This window comes from Triturus cristatus, chromosome 3_1 (assembly GCF_964204655.1).
Source record: "Triturus cristatus chromosome 3_1, aTriCri1.1, whole genome shotgun sequence".
Lineage (NCBI taxonomy): Eukaryota > Metazoa > Chordata > Amphibia > Caudata > Salamandridae > Triturus > Triturus cristatus.
In genome coordinates, this window is record NC_140583.1 from 204735312 (window position 1) to 204752090 (window position 16779).

Below are 16779 nucleotides of genomic sequence, written 5' to 3' on the forward strand. Positions count from 1 at the left end.
GTGCCTTTACTGTCTTGGGGCCGACCATGATGCAGAGTCGTGCCTCGACTGCCAGGCCTTGACCTCGAAGGCCCCGCAAGCTTCTCGAGCTCCGGCATTCGGCTCCGCGCTGTTCACGGTCCCGGTCCAGGAGGAGGTCGAAGGACCGGTCCAGGAGCCACAGCCACCGCCACCATCACCGCTCGTCGGGTTCCAAGTCTTCGGGTAAGTCGAAGCATGGTAAGAAGTCCAAGAGACGACATCGCTCTTCAGACTCCCCTCGCCGGTCGCGCGACTCGGGCGAGGGTCCGGGTGGTACCACCCCCGCAGCTCTGCCGGAGCCGTAGGAGCCGCGTCCGTTCCCATACCCACCGGTCCCTGGGACTGACGCGACTCCGGCGGAGATCAGTGCCTTCCTCTCGGCCATGAGGGGCATGGCTCCGCCGTCGACACCTGCCGGCACGCTTTCGGGCCCCGCGGGCTCGACTGGGCAGCCTAGCGAGCCGGCAGCTCCGGCCCCTTTTCTGTGGCGTTGCGTAAGGCGGCCTAAGCCCTCGGGGTGGAGCTCCCTACTATGGCCGTGAGGACTAACCTCCTCACTGAAGTGCTCCAACCGTCAGCAAGCTCCTCGGAGCCTCTGCTGCCGTTTAGCGAAGCACTGATGGATGTTCTCAAGGGCACCTGGTCCAAGCCCTCCACAGTACCTCCTGTGGATCGGAGCGTCGCCCGACGCCACCGCCCTGCTCAGGGCGACCCCAGTTTTCTGTCTCAACACCCCACCCCTGAAAGCCTGGTTATCCAGGCCTCTACTTCCCAGACCTCCTTCCCGTCCGCTCCCCCGGATCGGGAATCCAAGAGACTGGAGCAGTTTGGCAAAAAGCTGTTCTCATCCCTTAGTTTAGGGCTGCGGTCTATTAACACCGCTTGTCTCTTGGACCGTTACTCCCACTCTCTGTGGGATACGGTGGAGGATGTGCTGCCCCTGTGTCTGGAGGAGGCCCGGACACGGCTCACGCCGACGGGCTGGATGCAGCGTGGTATGCCATCCGATGTGGTTTGGACACGACGGACTCGCTTGGCAGGGCAATGTCGTCCACGGTGGCGCTTCGTCGACACGCCTGGTTGCGGTCCATGTCTTTTTCCGGGGATGTCCAGAGCACCCTCATGGACATGCCCTTTGATGGCGATCGCCTCTTTGGCGCCAAAGCTGACTGTGCGCAAATCTTTGGGTCTCTCGGCCCCGCGCCCGCAAACGTCCGCTTTTCGCCCCTTTCGTGGCCAAGGAAGGGGCGCCCCCTCACATCCGCCTAGCCACAGGCCGCAGAACCATCCTCCACGCGGACGTGGATTCTGCCGAGGCGGTACAGGGGGACAACGTGCCAGTCCATCCACATCCACCCCAGCAGCATCAGCCTCAAAGCCTTCCTAGTCCGTGCTTTCAGGCCCATTCCACGCCAGTGGGAGGCAGAGTTCGCCATCACCTGCTCCACTGGAGTTCTATCACTTCGGACAGGTAGGTGCTGCAAATCGTCCGAAGGGGCTACTCCCTCCCCTTCGAGACGACCCCTCCAGCCATGCCACCGCATGTCGGGGATCACTTGAATCTTCTACGGGAGGAAGTTACGGCCCTCTTGGCCAAAGGGGCCATCGAGCGCGTTCCTGGTCCAGAAGTAGGCCGTGGTTGTTATTCCCGCTACTTTCTGGTTCCCAAGAAGTGCAAAGGGGGCCTACGCCCTATCTTGGACCTCAGGAGCGTCAACGCCTTCCTCCGGAAGGAGAGGTTCAAGATGCTCACCTTAGCTCAGGTTCTGGCTGCCCTGGACCCAGGAGACTGGATGGTAGCGTTGGACTTGCAGGACGCTTATTTTCACATCCCCGTCCTGCCGGCCCACCGGCGTTACCTGCAGTTCACGGTGGGTCAGGAGCATTTTCAGTTTACCGTGCTCCCCTTCGGACTCACCAGTGCCCCTCGGGTGTTCACGAAAGTGATGGAGTGGTCGCAGCTCATCTGCGCAGATCAGGGGTTCCAGTCTTCCCCTATCTCAACGACTGGTTGTTGAAGGCGGGCTCGCCCCAGCAAGTAGTCTCCCACCTCCAGACTACGGCCGACCTCCTGCATTTGCTGTGGTTCTCCATCAATGTGCCGAAGGCGCATCTGAGTCCCTCCCAGAAGCTCCTCTTCATCGGAGCGCTTCTGGACTCGGCGCAGTTCCGGGCTTATCCTCCGGAGCAGTGGATCTGGGATATATTCAGGTTCTAATTCCTATCTTTCAGCCTCTATCCTGGGTTTCGGTCAGGTTGGTGCTGCGGCTTCTGGGTCTGATGGCCTCCTGCATCCTGTTAGTGCATCACGGCAGGTGGGGAATGCGGGCTCTGCAGTGGGACCTGTAGTTTCAGTGGGCCCAGCATCGGGGCAACCTGTCCGACCATGTCTTGATCTCGGAGGGCACTGCGAAGCAGTTGCAGTGGTGGCTCACGGACCGCGATTGGGTCAGCGGCAGATCCCTCTTCCTACCCCAGCCGGAGCACGTAGTGGTGATGGATGCGTCCCTCCTGGGATGGGGGGGCCACATGGGGGAGGCGGAGATCAGAGGACTCTGGTCTCCGGCGGAGTCTCGGCTCCATATCAACCTTTTGGAGCTGAGGGCGATCCGACTTGCACTGAAGGCATTCCTTTCCGTTGTCCGGGGAAGTGTGGTGCAGGTGTTCACAGACAACACCACCACCATGTGGTATTGTAACAAACAGGGCGGGGTGGGGTCATGGACCCTTTGTCGACTCTGCGCCTCTGGACATGGCTGGAACATCAGGGCATCACCCTGGTGGTTCAACATCTGGCGGGCTCTCTGAACTCCAGAGCAGACAAACTCAGCCGCCTCTGCATGATGGATCACGCATGGCGTCTAAACTTGGACGTGGCGCAAGACCTCTTTTGGCAGTGGGGAGAGCCTTGGTTAGATCTATTCGCCACCGAAGAGAACGCGCAATGTCAGCAGTTCTGCGCGTTGGAGTTTCCAAGGCAGCACTCGCTCGGGGACACCTTTTATCACGAGTGGAGTTGAGGTCTGTTGTACACCTTTCCTCCTATACCACTTCTGCCCAGAGTGCTGAAGAAGATCAGGCGCTACCGGGCCCAAGTCATCTTGGTGGCTCCGGATAGGGCACGAAGGTACTGGTATCCCGAGCTACTCAGTCTGTCAATCTATCCCCCGATACGACTGCCTCTTTGGGAGGACCTTCTGTCGCAGCAGCAAGGGACAGTCCTCCACCCGAACCTGTCCAGTCTCCACCTCCATGCGTGGAGATTGAGCGGCGACAGTTGATGCCATTTGACTTGCCTCCTGAAGTCTGTAATGTCATTCTGGCAGCCAGGCATCGCTCCACAAAAATGGTATACGCCTGCAGGTGGAACAAATTTGTGGCATAGTGCACAGCAAAGGCTGTGGATCCCCTTTCCGCCCCTCTTTCTGAGGTTCTCCTCTTTCTTCTTTCCATGGCCCAGCAGGGCTCTGCTCTGGGCACCCTAAAAGGTTATCTTTCTGCTATCTCTGCTTTCTTATGGCTTCCTGATCAGCCTTCTCTTTTCAAATCCCCTGTTGTTTCTCGTTTCTTCAAAGGCATTACTCACATGTTTCCTCCTGTCCCTTTCGTAATGCCTCAGTGGGATTTGAACCTGGTCTTGACATTTCTGATGTACGCTCCCTTTGAGCCTCTTCATAATTGTCCCCTTCATCTTCTGACTCTTAAGACTGCTTTCCTGGTAGCCATCACCTCGGCTAGAAGGGTGAGTGAGCTCCAGGCTCTATCTTCTAAGCCTCCTTTTCTTTCTGTCCATCCGGACAAGGTTGTCCTCCGGACTCGTCCTTCCTTTCTTCCGAAAGTGGTGACTGCCTTTCACATCGGGCAGTCTGTCACGTTGCCCACCTTCTTTCCGCCTCTGCATCCTTCGAAAGAGGAAGAGAGGTTCCACCGTCTGGACCCAAAACGGGCGCTGTCCTTTTATTTGGACCGCACCAAACAGTTCCGGGTGGACAACCAGCTCTTTGTTGGTTAAGTGGGTGTTAAGAAGGGGCGGGCAGTACACAAGCGAACCATCTCGCGGTGGGTCGTATTGTGTATAAAAGCTTGTTACTCCTTGGCTAAAAAGGACCCTCCTGTAGGGTTGAGAGCCCATTCCAACCGGGCCACAGTGGCGACTACCGCCCTGGGCCGAGGAGTCCCCTTGCAGGACATCTGTCAGGCAGCAACGTGGGCCTCGCTGCACACGTTTGCCAAGCACTATTGCCTGGACAGCCAAGTCCGGAGAGACGGCTTCTTTGGCCGTTCTGTTCTCCAGGACTTTCTGGTATGATCTTGGTTCGCAGACCCACCACCGGGGTTGGCATTGCTGGGCTATCTATTCTAAGGTGAGGAATCTAACTAACGTGTTTCTTTCAGATGAACAAGTTACTTACCTTTGGGAACGATATATCTGTAAGAAACATTAGTTAGTTAGATTCCTCACCGACCCATCCATCCTCCTCGTTCGGTGAACCGACATCTAGGGTTAAGGTTATCCTTTTCAGGGCCCTAGACTTTTTGGCACCAGTGTCGGTCTCTTGCATGGCTCTGTGTTCCTGGCGCATAAAGCTGTGTACAAGAACTGACGTCACCTTCGCGACGGCGGCGTCTAAGTACTCCGACGTCATTCCGACGCACGATGCCTACGACGGACGCGGAACCGCAGACGATGCCTAGCGACGCGCAAGGGGTATTGCTGACGAAAAATCTTTCCGGATCCAGCCTGACGCCTGGGGATATTCTAAAGGTGAGGAATCTAACTAACTAATGTTTCTTACAGATATATCGTTACCGAAGGTAAGTAACTTGTTCGTTAAAACCGCTCCCTAGTATAATGGAATTGAAAGGAATGCCAGATATGTGCGAGGATAAGCTAGCGAAAAAAACTGGAGTGTCTACGTTAGGGGCATAAACATTGATTATGAGTATTCGCTTCGTACCCAGGCTCCCTGCCATTAATATGTATCTTCCCTCAGGGCCCTTAATCACTGTGTGGGTTGTGAATGGCAATGCTTTGTGAATCAGGATGCAGACACCACGGGAGTTGGGTGCTGTAACTAGTGAAAAATCTATTGGTGCCCCAGGTGGCCGTGAAACGATTGTCAGAAAGTGGTGCGTAGTGAGTTTCCTGCAGTAACGCTATATATTTTTTGTGCCAGGCAAGATAGGCTAGGACCTGTCTCCCCTTTCGAGGATTTGATAGACCCCTCACTTTCCATGTCATGCACCGCAGTTCCATAGCCCCGCCCCTTCATTTGGCCCTTTTATCGGAGCTGTAATATCGAATCTAGGAAAGTGTCTATATATGCATCGCTAGGTAGCCAGCCATTGTACTGTGTGGTATCCTGCATAATCCAATCAAACTTTAAAACATAGAGAACAATTCACCCCCACCATCATCCTCCCACATCGGATAAACACACAACCTGTATTTGGTGAATCCCCATACCCCACAATCAACAAAGTTGGAAATCGACTGCGGGGAGGCAATGCCCAGAGCGGGCCACTTATAGCAACGCCAACAGTGCAAAGATTATACATAACTGCAATTGGAAACAAGCATTGGCATAGCCAATAGGTCTCGCCTTTGGGACCTTATAAGTGTTTAGCCATGCAACAGTTGCATAACTAAATACTTATAAGGTCCCAAAAGCGAGACCTATTGGCTATGCCAATGCTTGTTTCTGTTTATTACTGCTCTGTAGTAATGGCGGCACCCGTGCTTTAGCTTAAACATGTTAAGCTAAAGTCGGGTGCCGAGATTGCTTTAAAAGTATAGAATTGTCTATTTCTTTACTTTTGAAGCAATCTCAGCACCCGATTTTAGCCTAAGATGTTTAAGCTAAAGCACGGGTGCCGCCATTACTACATAGAAGTAATAAACAGAAAAAATTGCTACCGAGTGGTGCGCGCGCAGCAGTAATCACGCCATATGGCGCCTCTGCTCAAGCGCGTGCCCACGCACATGCACTGCAAGCTGTGGCCGGCGGTAGCATTTTTTGAAGCCCTTACTTTAAGTCTCGCCAGAGCAGCGCAAGCGCTGGGTCAGGCGAGACCTAAAAAGAGAGAACAAAGTTACATAGATAATGGATATTCCATCCCATCGATTTGTTATAGTATCGAGAAGTGCAGCCATGATGGGGACCCTAATATCAGTACGGAATTCACTGGCCTGTCTCATACATATTGTTCATAAGCATGAAAAAAGGGTTACTTCCCAGGGGGCAAGTTCGTGTTCGATTTATGGTGCTTCCAGAAGTCAGTATCATCTGTGGGTTTATCAAAACTATGGGTTTTTCCGTCAACTTGAATACGAAGACGTGCTGGATGCAGCATGGGATAACTAATTTTTGCTCCTTTCAGAGTACGTTTAATGTCCTACATTTTGCGTCCAGCCTCTTGCACAACTGTTGTAGAGTCACCATAGAATGACAACGACATCCCTTGATACTGTAGATCCTCAATATCCCTGGCATTGCGTAGTGGCGTATCCCGCTCACAGTAATTAAGAAGTCGCGCAATTACAAAAAGTGGGGGAGCACCGGTGGCCAATATGGGGACTAGCGATCTATGTGCCCACTCAACTGCAAATGTCGAAGAGAAGGTGTCTCTTCCAAAGAGGTCCGCAAGCAGTCCATGGGGCTGTGTTCCAAGTGGCCGTGCATACTGTTGAGGCAAGCCGCTATGCTGTCAAAAGGCGCATCATTGGCCTTGAATCCGGCACGTAGTTCCACCATTATGGCTGCCGCTCCTTCCACGGGGGCTGTTCAGTGTCTGGTGGGTTAGCGGGGGCTGGAGGATCGCCACGCGCAGCGTCGTCGCTTCCTTCCCGCCTGGGAGTTTTGGTAGAATCGAAAGTTAGCTGCCGCTGCTTGGGGTCCTGCCAAACCATGATGGACCAAGAGAGTTTTATATAGGGCTGCTCAACACGTGAATCGCAGTCGGCTAGCAAATGCAGGGTTTAATTGGTGGAAACATCGCAAATAGAAGGGCATGCAGGCCCACGAGGATGCTGAATGGGTACTGTCTTTCCGTTGCTGGACCAAAAGGCGAGGCTGATGATGTTGTACTGGTATACTGGGGCCCCCGTGGCTGGGTAATGCTGTTAAAATGCCGAATCTGCTTCAAAAGCAGTGTAGGAGAGCGCTAAGCATGTCTCCTGTCGTCTCCCCCAGTGAAAAAGAGAAGAAAGGTGCTCAGGCAAGTGAATCAATAGTACGCACTAGCGTAGTTAGTTCCCATGTCGTTATGATCCCTGCATATAGGCAGCACTGGAGTTGTGTCTGCCAGGGCCCTCCATTTGTAGAAGACTGAAGGCCAGCGCCGGAGCCTCCGACGCATGCGTTGCTGGGGGAGGGCTGTCGATGTTTCTCAGCCACTCAGGGTCCAAGCGAGTAACTCACTGCAGGTCAGCAAGGCAGGGGTCTGGGAAGACCAGGCCTGTCTCTGCTCCTCATGGGGCCCCGCATCTCCGGCCTCGATTTATGGGGGAAGCTGAACCGCGTGGTCACAGCCCCGCCCTTAGGCTTGCCCGTGATGTCGCAGGGACTCCGGGGGCCGTGTCAGGCTGCTGCGGGGCTCCCTGCCGCCGATGATGCCACCTCTATCCCTCTTGCAGGACTCCACGCATGCCGCTCGGGCTCCGATACTCGTGGCAGCCATGGTTGGGGCAAATTGCAGCGATGGGACGAAGCTAGGCAGTTATTCGAGCACTGCCGCTCCGGAGCGCCGAGATGAAGCCACCATCTTGGTGCCTGGTCAGGCCACACCCCCAGCTGATTCATTTCTATAGTCTATATCTCTAACGAACAACTCTGGCCCTGGTTATATTCTTCATTTCCATGTGAGCCTACCCTCCTACACCCCAATCCCCTCATCCGCCTCTCTCAGAAGGATCAAGCCTCATTGTGTAAATATTCACCAAGGGTATAGCAGTAAACGAAGCTGCATTAACAGCTGATATGTTGAATATCATCTCTGAGAATGGACTGGTCAAAGCCAACAGATGCATAAGTGATTTGTAAAAGGTTTGAATCTCACACTGGTCTCTTTAACCTTTTAACAGTATCATAAGTGCCAAGCGGTTACATCCTTATTGTTACTTGTCTAGATGCTAGCAGAGCATCTGCCAGGGTTTTAATGTTTAGTGTGTTCAGGGTGAAGCAAATAGTTTAGTTGAATGTAAGAAACACGTATTGTAACCAGCCTGAAAGTAATGTCGAGGCATGTGTTCCTTCTGATAGTGAGACTTTAGTTACACCTAAGAGAGGTGAAGCTTCTTGCCACTTAACTACACAAAATAATAAAAGCATTGGCAAGCACTGACCTTTTGCGAGAGGAAGTGCTTTGTAACCTTTGGGGGCTCCCAGCTGTCATAGAAAGAAAATTCTACCGTGAAGCAACATGTTGAGCTACATCAACATAGAAGCAGACAGTAGGGGCACCTTTACTGAGTAGATGGCACTTGCATAGTTAAGCTGTATATTAACTGAAGAGTGTAGTGAAAAGGAGTCAGAAGATGAAGTTTGCATTGTAAGCTGGGAAATTAAAAGTGTTTCACTTCTAAATGTAACATACTAGGTACTTTTGACAAAGAGGCTGTATTTTTGTTGCTTCTTCAAGAAAGCATGTGTACCCATGCATCTTACCTTTGTGAGCAAGAAATGCTGTAAATCCCACAACATGTTAACTTGATAACAAAGTAAAACAAATTAACATGCAATTGTGATTAGTGAATAGCACTATATCTTTGATAGGCTGCAGCATCCAGACAGCACACACTTATTAAACAAAAACATTGTAAATCAGTATTAAAAACATGTCACTTCTGTAGTCTATCAATAGGACTACTTAATGTCTCACCATCTAAAAAGGTAACAAGATCGCAAATGGAACAATGGAACCATCCTCGAAATGCCATGACTTGGAAGGACAGCCTATTTAAGCGATGGTAAAAAATGAAAAACACATGAAAGGCACTGGGTAATAGCTGCTGTAGGAAATTGGTTACTGGTTGAGAGGAGGTGAAACCCTACTCAAGCAGCAACTACAATTCTTGTCATGGTGAAACACAAACAAACCCCAATTTTACCTGTGCTTAACCCTTTTCCTCTGGCAGCTTGGCACAAAAGCAGTCAGGCTTAACTTGGAGGCAATGTGTAAAGTATTTATGCAGCACACAGACGGCAATAAAGCGAAAATACAACGCGACACAAGAAAAATCCTGCACCAATTTATAAAATGATAATACATTTTTTATCTGATAGAGACTACTAGCCGCAGATTACTTCATGTAGAATTATCCCCAGTCGTGAGACTGGATCCGGAAACTTTTTTTGCCAAAGCATCCCTGCGCACCGGGGCGGGGCGACATCACGTGACTCCGCCCAGGCGTCGTGCGCGTACGTGACGTCAGCGAGGTCACATAAGACCCGCCCCGGCGCGCCTACGTCAGTTTTTTCTTTTTCCCCGTGCAACGCGGATCCGATCCTTGCTAAGGGCCTTTTGGGGCCCCCTTTTTTCTTCCATTTTTTAGTGGAACAGTGTAGAAATGCCTTCGGGCTTTAAGACTTGCACGTCTTGTGGACATCTTATGTCGGCGACGGACCCTCACCTCATTAGTATGTGGTGTTTGGTGGAGGATCACGGCACCACAGATTGTACGCAGTGCCAACAGTTGAAGCCGAAGTCGCGGCGGGAGCGCCGGATGAAACTTCTCTCGGCGTGTCACTCCAGGTCGCCGTGCTCCCCTCAGTCTGCTTCGACGGACGGATTCAGATTTGGCCGTGGTCGTCGTCTTTGCCTTTCTCCGATGTCAAGTGAGCGTCGATCCCCGGTGGGTAAGTATCGCAGTTTGTCCCCTGGGGTTGGTTTCCGGCCTACCAGGGGCGTGGACTCTCCGCAGGTGATGTGGTCCCGCGTGTTGTCCTATCCACCGTTTCCCGGTGTTGGGGCGTCGAGAGTGCAAATGGAGACATAGGCTGCGGCTTTGCAGGACTCGCTGGCGTTTCCTCCTCCTTCCCCTCCTGGGGTGTCGGCGGATCCCTCGCTCTGTGCAGGGCCCTCTGCGGTGCCACAGGTGGCTCCGGCCCCGGTGCTGACTGGTTCGGATCCAGGCTTGGAGGATGTGGTACTGTGGGGGTGCGGCTCCTTTGGGGCACCTCCTTCAGGCCACGGCGTCTCTGCCATGCCACAAACTCCCGCGGGTGTCCCTGTGGTTTCGCGGGCGGTCGCCGGGGCTCGGGTCGCTTCCCCGAGCCCCTCTCGGTCCTTTGACAGGGTGGTCCTGTCTAAGGCCGAGGTGACGCCGCTACGGTGCCGGCAGCAGCTGGACCGTGCGAAGCCACAGGGGTCGGTGGACACTCCTCGTACCGCTCTGGGTCGAGGCCGAGGGAAGACCCCTCGTCCCTCTCCGGGCCCCTCTCGTCCCTCCTCACAGGTGGCCACCTCGTCAGAGGTCGAATCGTCCCTGGCGCCGCCACATGGGTTGCTGAGCTATCTTCGCCTCATTCTGGGCCGCGGCTGTCAGAGGGCTTCGTGCCACTCCCCAGGCACGTCTCGTTCCCCCACGCAGGTAGCTGCCTCGGCGGGGGTCGGGTCGGCGTCTCTCTGCCGCCTCCCCGGGGCCGGTGTGGCTCGAGCTCTACTCCTGTCCCTGCTCCGGTCCCCGGTGCGGGGTGGCTTGAAGGTCCCTTGTCCGCCAACGCTGGCTGGTGCTGACGCCCTACCTCAGGCAGCGGACTCTATGGCTCCGCGCAGGGGTTGTACTACGGATTCGTCTTCGGACGCTCCTTCTTCTCCGGAGGCAGGTTGTATATTGGTGTCGTCCTCCCCGGAGACTGGTCGCTGTGTGGTGTCTTTTTCACCGGCGTCGAAGGACAGCTCCACGCCCTTCCCGAGGCAGAGGTGTTCGTCGGAAGAGCAGCAGGTCCCTCATTCCTCGGCTCCTCCTGACTTCCAGGTCTGGCCCACCCTGCTTGGCCTCGGGGACGGCCGCCTTAGTTTGCAGCCGTCGCCCACGGAGGAGCTGCTTTCTCCACCGCGGGCCCCTACGGAAGCGGGTGCAGCCTTCGCTCACGCGGTGTCCACGGCTGTGGGCATTCTGCGCATGGGTGACCCGGTGGCTCACTTTCCGGCGGACCATCTATTGGAGGTCCTCCACCAGGGCTCTGGTGGGAAGGAAATCTTACTTCCCTCTGAGAGTTCGCTCCTTTCTTCCTTGACGGGGGCTTGGAGACATTTTGCCTCAAGGGTTCCGGTGCCTCAGCATCTTCTGCACTGGCACCTCCCGGTGCCGCGTGACCTGGCATGTCTTTCCCTTCACCCCTCACCCACCAGCCCCCTTTTGCGGACTGCTTTTCCCTCCCTGCCGCCACTGTTGACTCTGCCGTCTCGAGAGGCCCGCTGGCTGGACTCTTGGGGACGCAACATGTTCGCTTCAACCAGCACGGCTCTGCGGGCTCTTAACACCTTGTGTGTGCTGGCTAGGGCCTCCTCCTGTTTGTGGGACTCGGCTGAGTCTCTGGGATCTGCAGCGTCCCAGGAGTCTGGCCTGGTGGACTTGCGGCATCATGCATTGGATGGCTGGGAGCTTGCGGCGTTTATTCTCCGCTCCGCTCTGGACATCTCTGAGGTGCTGGGCCAGGCCATGGCTTCCTCAGTCGCTCTCCGTCACCATGCTTGGCTTTGGGACAGAGTATTCCCTGAGGATATTCGGGAGCGACTCCTCGACATTCCGTTTGATGGCAGCCTGTTGTTCCATGCCTCGGCTGACAACGCCATCCAAAGGCTCTTGGCAGGGCTCCAGCCTCCTCCTCCGCCTTATCCTCCTCCTTCTCGGTCCCCTCATCCTCCTCCTCCTCCGTCCCCTCATCCTCCTCCTCCTCCGTCCCCTCCTCAGTGACTTCTGAGTTGGGTTGATTCTGGGCCTTCTTAGGCCGGCCGTTCTGGCTGTGCGGTGTGTTTTCTGGCCGTTTACGTCCTTCCTTGGGACTTTGGCATTGTTGGCTGCTGGACGGGCTTTGTGTTGATTGTGTGTGGTTCTGCAGGAGTTGTTGCGCAGGCTTGGCCCTGAGATTGGGCCTTCTGCTTTGCTTGGGCTGTTTGTCAAGCCTTCAGCTGGTTTTTTTTTTTCCCGTGGCTCTTTTGTTTTTTCCTCTACTGCGGAAGTTCTTCCAAAGAGGGTTCCCATATCTTGGGACTTAACGTACCCTTTGTGGGGTAGTGGTAGCTGTCATATGGCCTGCGCTCTGCTAGAGGGTTTGGGTGGCCTTCGGGTGCCTGTTCTCCATAGCGTTTAGGTAGGTTGCTTTTGCTTCCTGAGGTAGTGTGCGTGGCCACTCGTAGTGGTGGCTCGGGCATCTCCTCCTCTCCCTGCTCCTGTACTGCGGTCTGGGATGATGATCTTGTGTTCTTGCTTGCCAGGTGTCACCTACTCGGCCTTCCTGGGCCCTCGGGCTGCTCTTCTTACTTCTGGCAGCTTGACTGTCGGCGCTCTTCTGGCTGACAGTATGCTTTCCATCTGGAGTGGGTTCGCCTTCTTTCCCTCGTTTCCTTGGGTCCTCTAGGCTTCTTCTTCTTCCGCCTTTCCTGCCTTGGCATTTGGCGGAAGCTCTGTTGCCTTGTAGGGGAGTGGGGTGCTTCGGCCTCTCCGTCCTCACCCTGGGTTCCTCTGCTTGAAAGGCACGAGCCTTTTTCAGCCTTCTTTCCCTCCTACCTCCTCTTGGGGTTGGTGGGGTTCTGCTGTGGGGGTTCCCTTGGCCTGGCAGGGGCGAGGTTCTACCTGGTCCACAGATCTGGTCCCCTGTGGGGCCCTCTGTTCTGCATTGGCTATTGGGTCCTTCTGCAGACGCTCCTTCCCCGTGGGTATTGCTAGGGTATCTAGTCTACGTGAAGGAATCTGCGGCTAGTAGTCTCTATCAGATGTAAGAGTTACTTACCTTCGGTAACGATATATCTGGGAGTGATGATTCTAGCCACAGATTCCTTCACGGCCCGCCCTTCCTCCCCTATTCTCGGGGCGGTTCATTCCTCCTATGGTTCTTTGGAGTATGGGGTTCCAGTACTCCGGTGCCCTGCTGCTCTGGCTACTCCAAGTTTTTGGGGGATTGCTTTCTATTCCTGTCCTCCCTCCCCTCCCTTCCTTCCATTGCTATCCTCTGATTAAGGGTCAACTGGCCAGGTCTTGCCCTTGTCCCTTGTGGGTGGTTGCCCTCTAGTTTGGGGTGGCTTGGAAGTTTGTTGTTCCTGGCTGTCTTAGGACTGGTCCCATTCCTTGCTCAGGATGGGGGAGGTGGGTTAACTACGTGTACCATGACTTTTACGTATGTTCTTGGCACGGGGATGGGAGGTTGTCTATGTGCGGGCAGGGTGACTGCGCAGGTTTCTGCTTGTTCTTCTTTCCCTGCCCTTAGGTTCTGCGGTGTTGGCACTACTCTGGTGGTGTTGTTAGTCACCGTTTCCTTCCAATTTTTCTGCTCTTCGCACACTGTTCCCATGCTTCCACAGTTTTTTATCTGGTGATTCCGCGTTGTGGTGCAGAAAAGTTCTCCGAAGAAAACTGACGTAGGCGCGCTAGGTCTTATGTGACCTCGCTGACGTCACGTACGCGGACGACACCTGGGCGGAGTCGCGTGATGTCGCCCCACCCCCGGTGCGCAGGGATACTGTGGCAAAAAAGTTTGCGGATCCAGTCTCACGCCTGGGGATAATTCTACACAAAGGAATCTGCGGCTAGAATCGTCTCTACCAGATAAATCGTTACCAAAGGTAAGTAACTCGTACAAAACCAAAACAACAAAAATCCAATCCGAGGAGATATGCAATTTTAAAGAGTTAGGTAGAAATAGTGCTCAAAAGCACAAAGCACCAACTGTGGTTATCCAGTAGCACTGCACTGGGACAAAGTCACAAGTTAAGGCTGCCAGTGATTGAGCGCGGGCCGGATACAGGTACCAAGTTAGACATGCTGAACCAAGTAACTTAAATCCTGGTTGCGGAGGGTTGCAAGATCCCACATCGAGGATGCATCGCACAGCGGTGGTTCCGAGGACCTGCAAGGCTAGGGTGTGATGTCCTGCATTCAGAATGCGTCACACAGCAGTGGTTCCAAAGAGTTGTGGGGTTGTGATGCAAGGTCCTGGGTCGAGGATGTGTTGCGCAGTGGCGGTTCAGAGGAGCTGCTGGGCCCTGTGTCAGGGATGCTATGCGCAACAGCGGTTCTGAAGTAAGGTGATGCGTCAAGCTGGGTCGGTTCTGATAGGAGCACAGTTGAAATGGCAGACCGCCTTCAAGCCCACTTCCAAGGGTGCTGGACTGGGGTGGCACCACTTGGGGAGGCAAGCCTCACTGCAGGCAGCGTCCAGGTGCTGTGATCAAGGTGGTCAGAGTCTTTTCTGTCCCAGAAGCTCTGATCAGGAGGCCTGCCAACTAGCCCTTGGAGTCATTCTGGTGGTCCTGTGTTCATGGTGCAGGTCCAGTCCATCTCACTCAGGCATCAGGACAACAGAGAAGCAAGGCAGCAGTCATCTTGCAGAACAACATAGCAGTCCTTCTTCTGAGACTTCCACAGGTCCAGATGTGTACTGAAGAGTTTGGTATGAGGGTCTACTATTTATTCTTGGTGCCGTCTTTGAAGTAGGAGAAGTTTCATCCCCAGAGGAGTTTGGAATTTCCTACCTCCCTGCATGTCTAGGGGCACACACGACTAGTGTGAAAAGCTTTGTGAGTGTGCTGAGGCAGTCTTATTGATGTGCAAGTGTGGTAGGTGACCGCTGCATCCCCTATCAAGTCAGAGAGGGCCTATCCTGCTAACTCCTATTCCTCTTTTGCCTCACTGTCTGGACGTAATACAGAAGGACCAGCTGTCAGCTGCACCTAGTCATGTGATCAAGGATACAGGCTGCAGGCACCAAATGGAACAAAAAAATGCCAACTTTCCAAAAGTGCCATTTTCTGAATTGTGTCTTAACATCTATCTTTACCATTAAAAAGTGATCACTTCTAATTGGGAGCAGTTAGGTGTGTCGAATTTGGTTTTTGTAATTTAAAACCTTAAAAATCACTATTCTGATCTGAAAATAGCAGATTTTAAGTTGATAAGCAAATTTTTTCTTTTGTCAATACCTACTTGCACAGAACGTTTGGTTTATGCCTAACAATAAAAACTTAAATAGCATGTTTTATTTTTCAAGTGACTACAAATGTGTGGATCAAGAATGAGAAGTTAATTTTTGTTTTTAAAAAAAAGGTATACGTTAATCTTTCAAAAACAGCCAATAAAATAGTCAGATTTCAAAACTTTACAGGAGTTTGGGTGTGCAAAATTCACATAATTCGTGGAATTACACAAAAAGTCTGGAAAATTATGAAAAATCACTTAGAATTACTAAAAATCCAGAGCCAGCATTTTGCTCTATATAATAGTGTGTGTGGTGTACTTGTGCCTATTTTGGACGCAAGGGTGCATTTTGCACAAAAAACACATGCTCGGCAAACAACAGCCACATGCAATTTAGTGGTTCCAATTGTTGCTGTGCGCTTGCGCTAAATGCGAATGGCACATATTAACACTACGTGATCTACTGGCATAGCTTTGAAAAATGTATCTAGCAAGCATAACACAAAATCACTGAAATTACATGAGTATACGTCAGTGTAACGGAAATGTTCCCCGGGCCAAATCAGGAGCCCTCTCGACACCCATACTCTTGCTTGTTCTTTAATTCTGGCATCAGTAAATCAACTGATGTAGCGTATCTCTCAGAGCTCTTTATGCTAGTAGTGGGTTGACATAAACCACTCTGCATCCAAACTTATTGCCACTGTAGTATCTCACTGTAGTAGCAAGGATGTTTGTTCTCAACTGTATAAGCAGTGACCTGAGGCATCTTGCATCTTTTCTCTTCATGTTCAAAGCTGTATCTTTAGTTGAAGTATTATGAGTGTAGTGCATCCTGCTTGTTCTGGTTGGATGAGTAGCGTTGGGTTCCACCCCATCTCTAGATAGTTAGTGCAGTACACTTGACCTGCTTGAGAGATGTCTGGACAGCAACTCCATTGTGTGACGCCAAGTCTGTAACCCAAGCTCAGAGTGTCAAACTCTATCATCATGCTTAAGGGATGAGAGTTGCTTATATTTTTTTAACCACTAAAACCTTTTTTTTTTACTGATGATTTACTTGCAAAATCTTAAACTATTATTCGTTAAACTATTTTAGTTTTTTGCATCCCTGAAACATGAGGTGACTTCTAATTTCTGATTGTTACAACATCACAGTGACCTGCAAAAACAACTAGACCCAATTCATTTTGCAACAAACGCTATAAAAAGAGTCAACTGATCTGGTTAATAATTTGATTTGCAAGGTTTTTTTTGTCCTGAATCAAAAATATTGTGTTTGTTTTAATGCAGTAAGAGGGCAACACAAATATTTTTTGCAAAACAGAAGCATCTGGGATAGTTAGACTTTCAGGATCACAGGTTACATGTACTTAACACAGAAAAAGCAATAATTTCTTCAGTCTTCATTATGACTAAATCCTGCATGTCTTTTCATATTTGTATTATAGATTCTTCAGAAGCCAACTCCTGAGCAGAAACACCTTTTGGCCGGCTTCTCAAAACGAGTGGCTGCCGCTGTCACAGAGCTTATCCAGACCACAGAGTCCATGAAAGGTATCTTTGCAATCTGCCATTGTTGTTTGATGACACGGTTTTCCTTTTTGACAACTAATATTTGT

General features: G+C 52.2%; 1 protein-coding gene across 7 annotated transcripts in view; it reads left to right on the top strand.

The window, feature by feature from the left end:
* The window catches only part of TLN2 (talin 2), a 1262084-nt gene that overhangs the window by 1157290 nt on the left and 88015 nt on the right, over window positions 1-16779 (top strand). For all 7 annotated transcript variants that reach the window (XM_085643650.1, XM_085643649.1, XM_085643651.1 and 4 more), the window contains one exon: window positions 16609-16714. In XM_085643650.1, the coding sequence (XP_085499776.1) occupies window positions 16609-16714 (106 nt within the window). The remainder of the gene's footprint in view (window positions 1-16608; window positions 16715-16779) is intronic.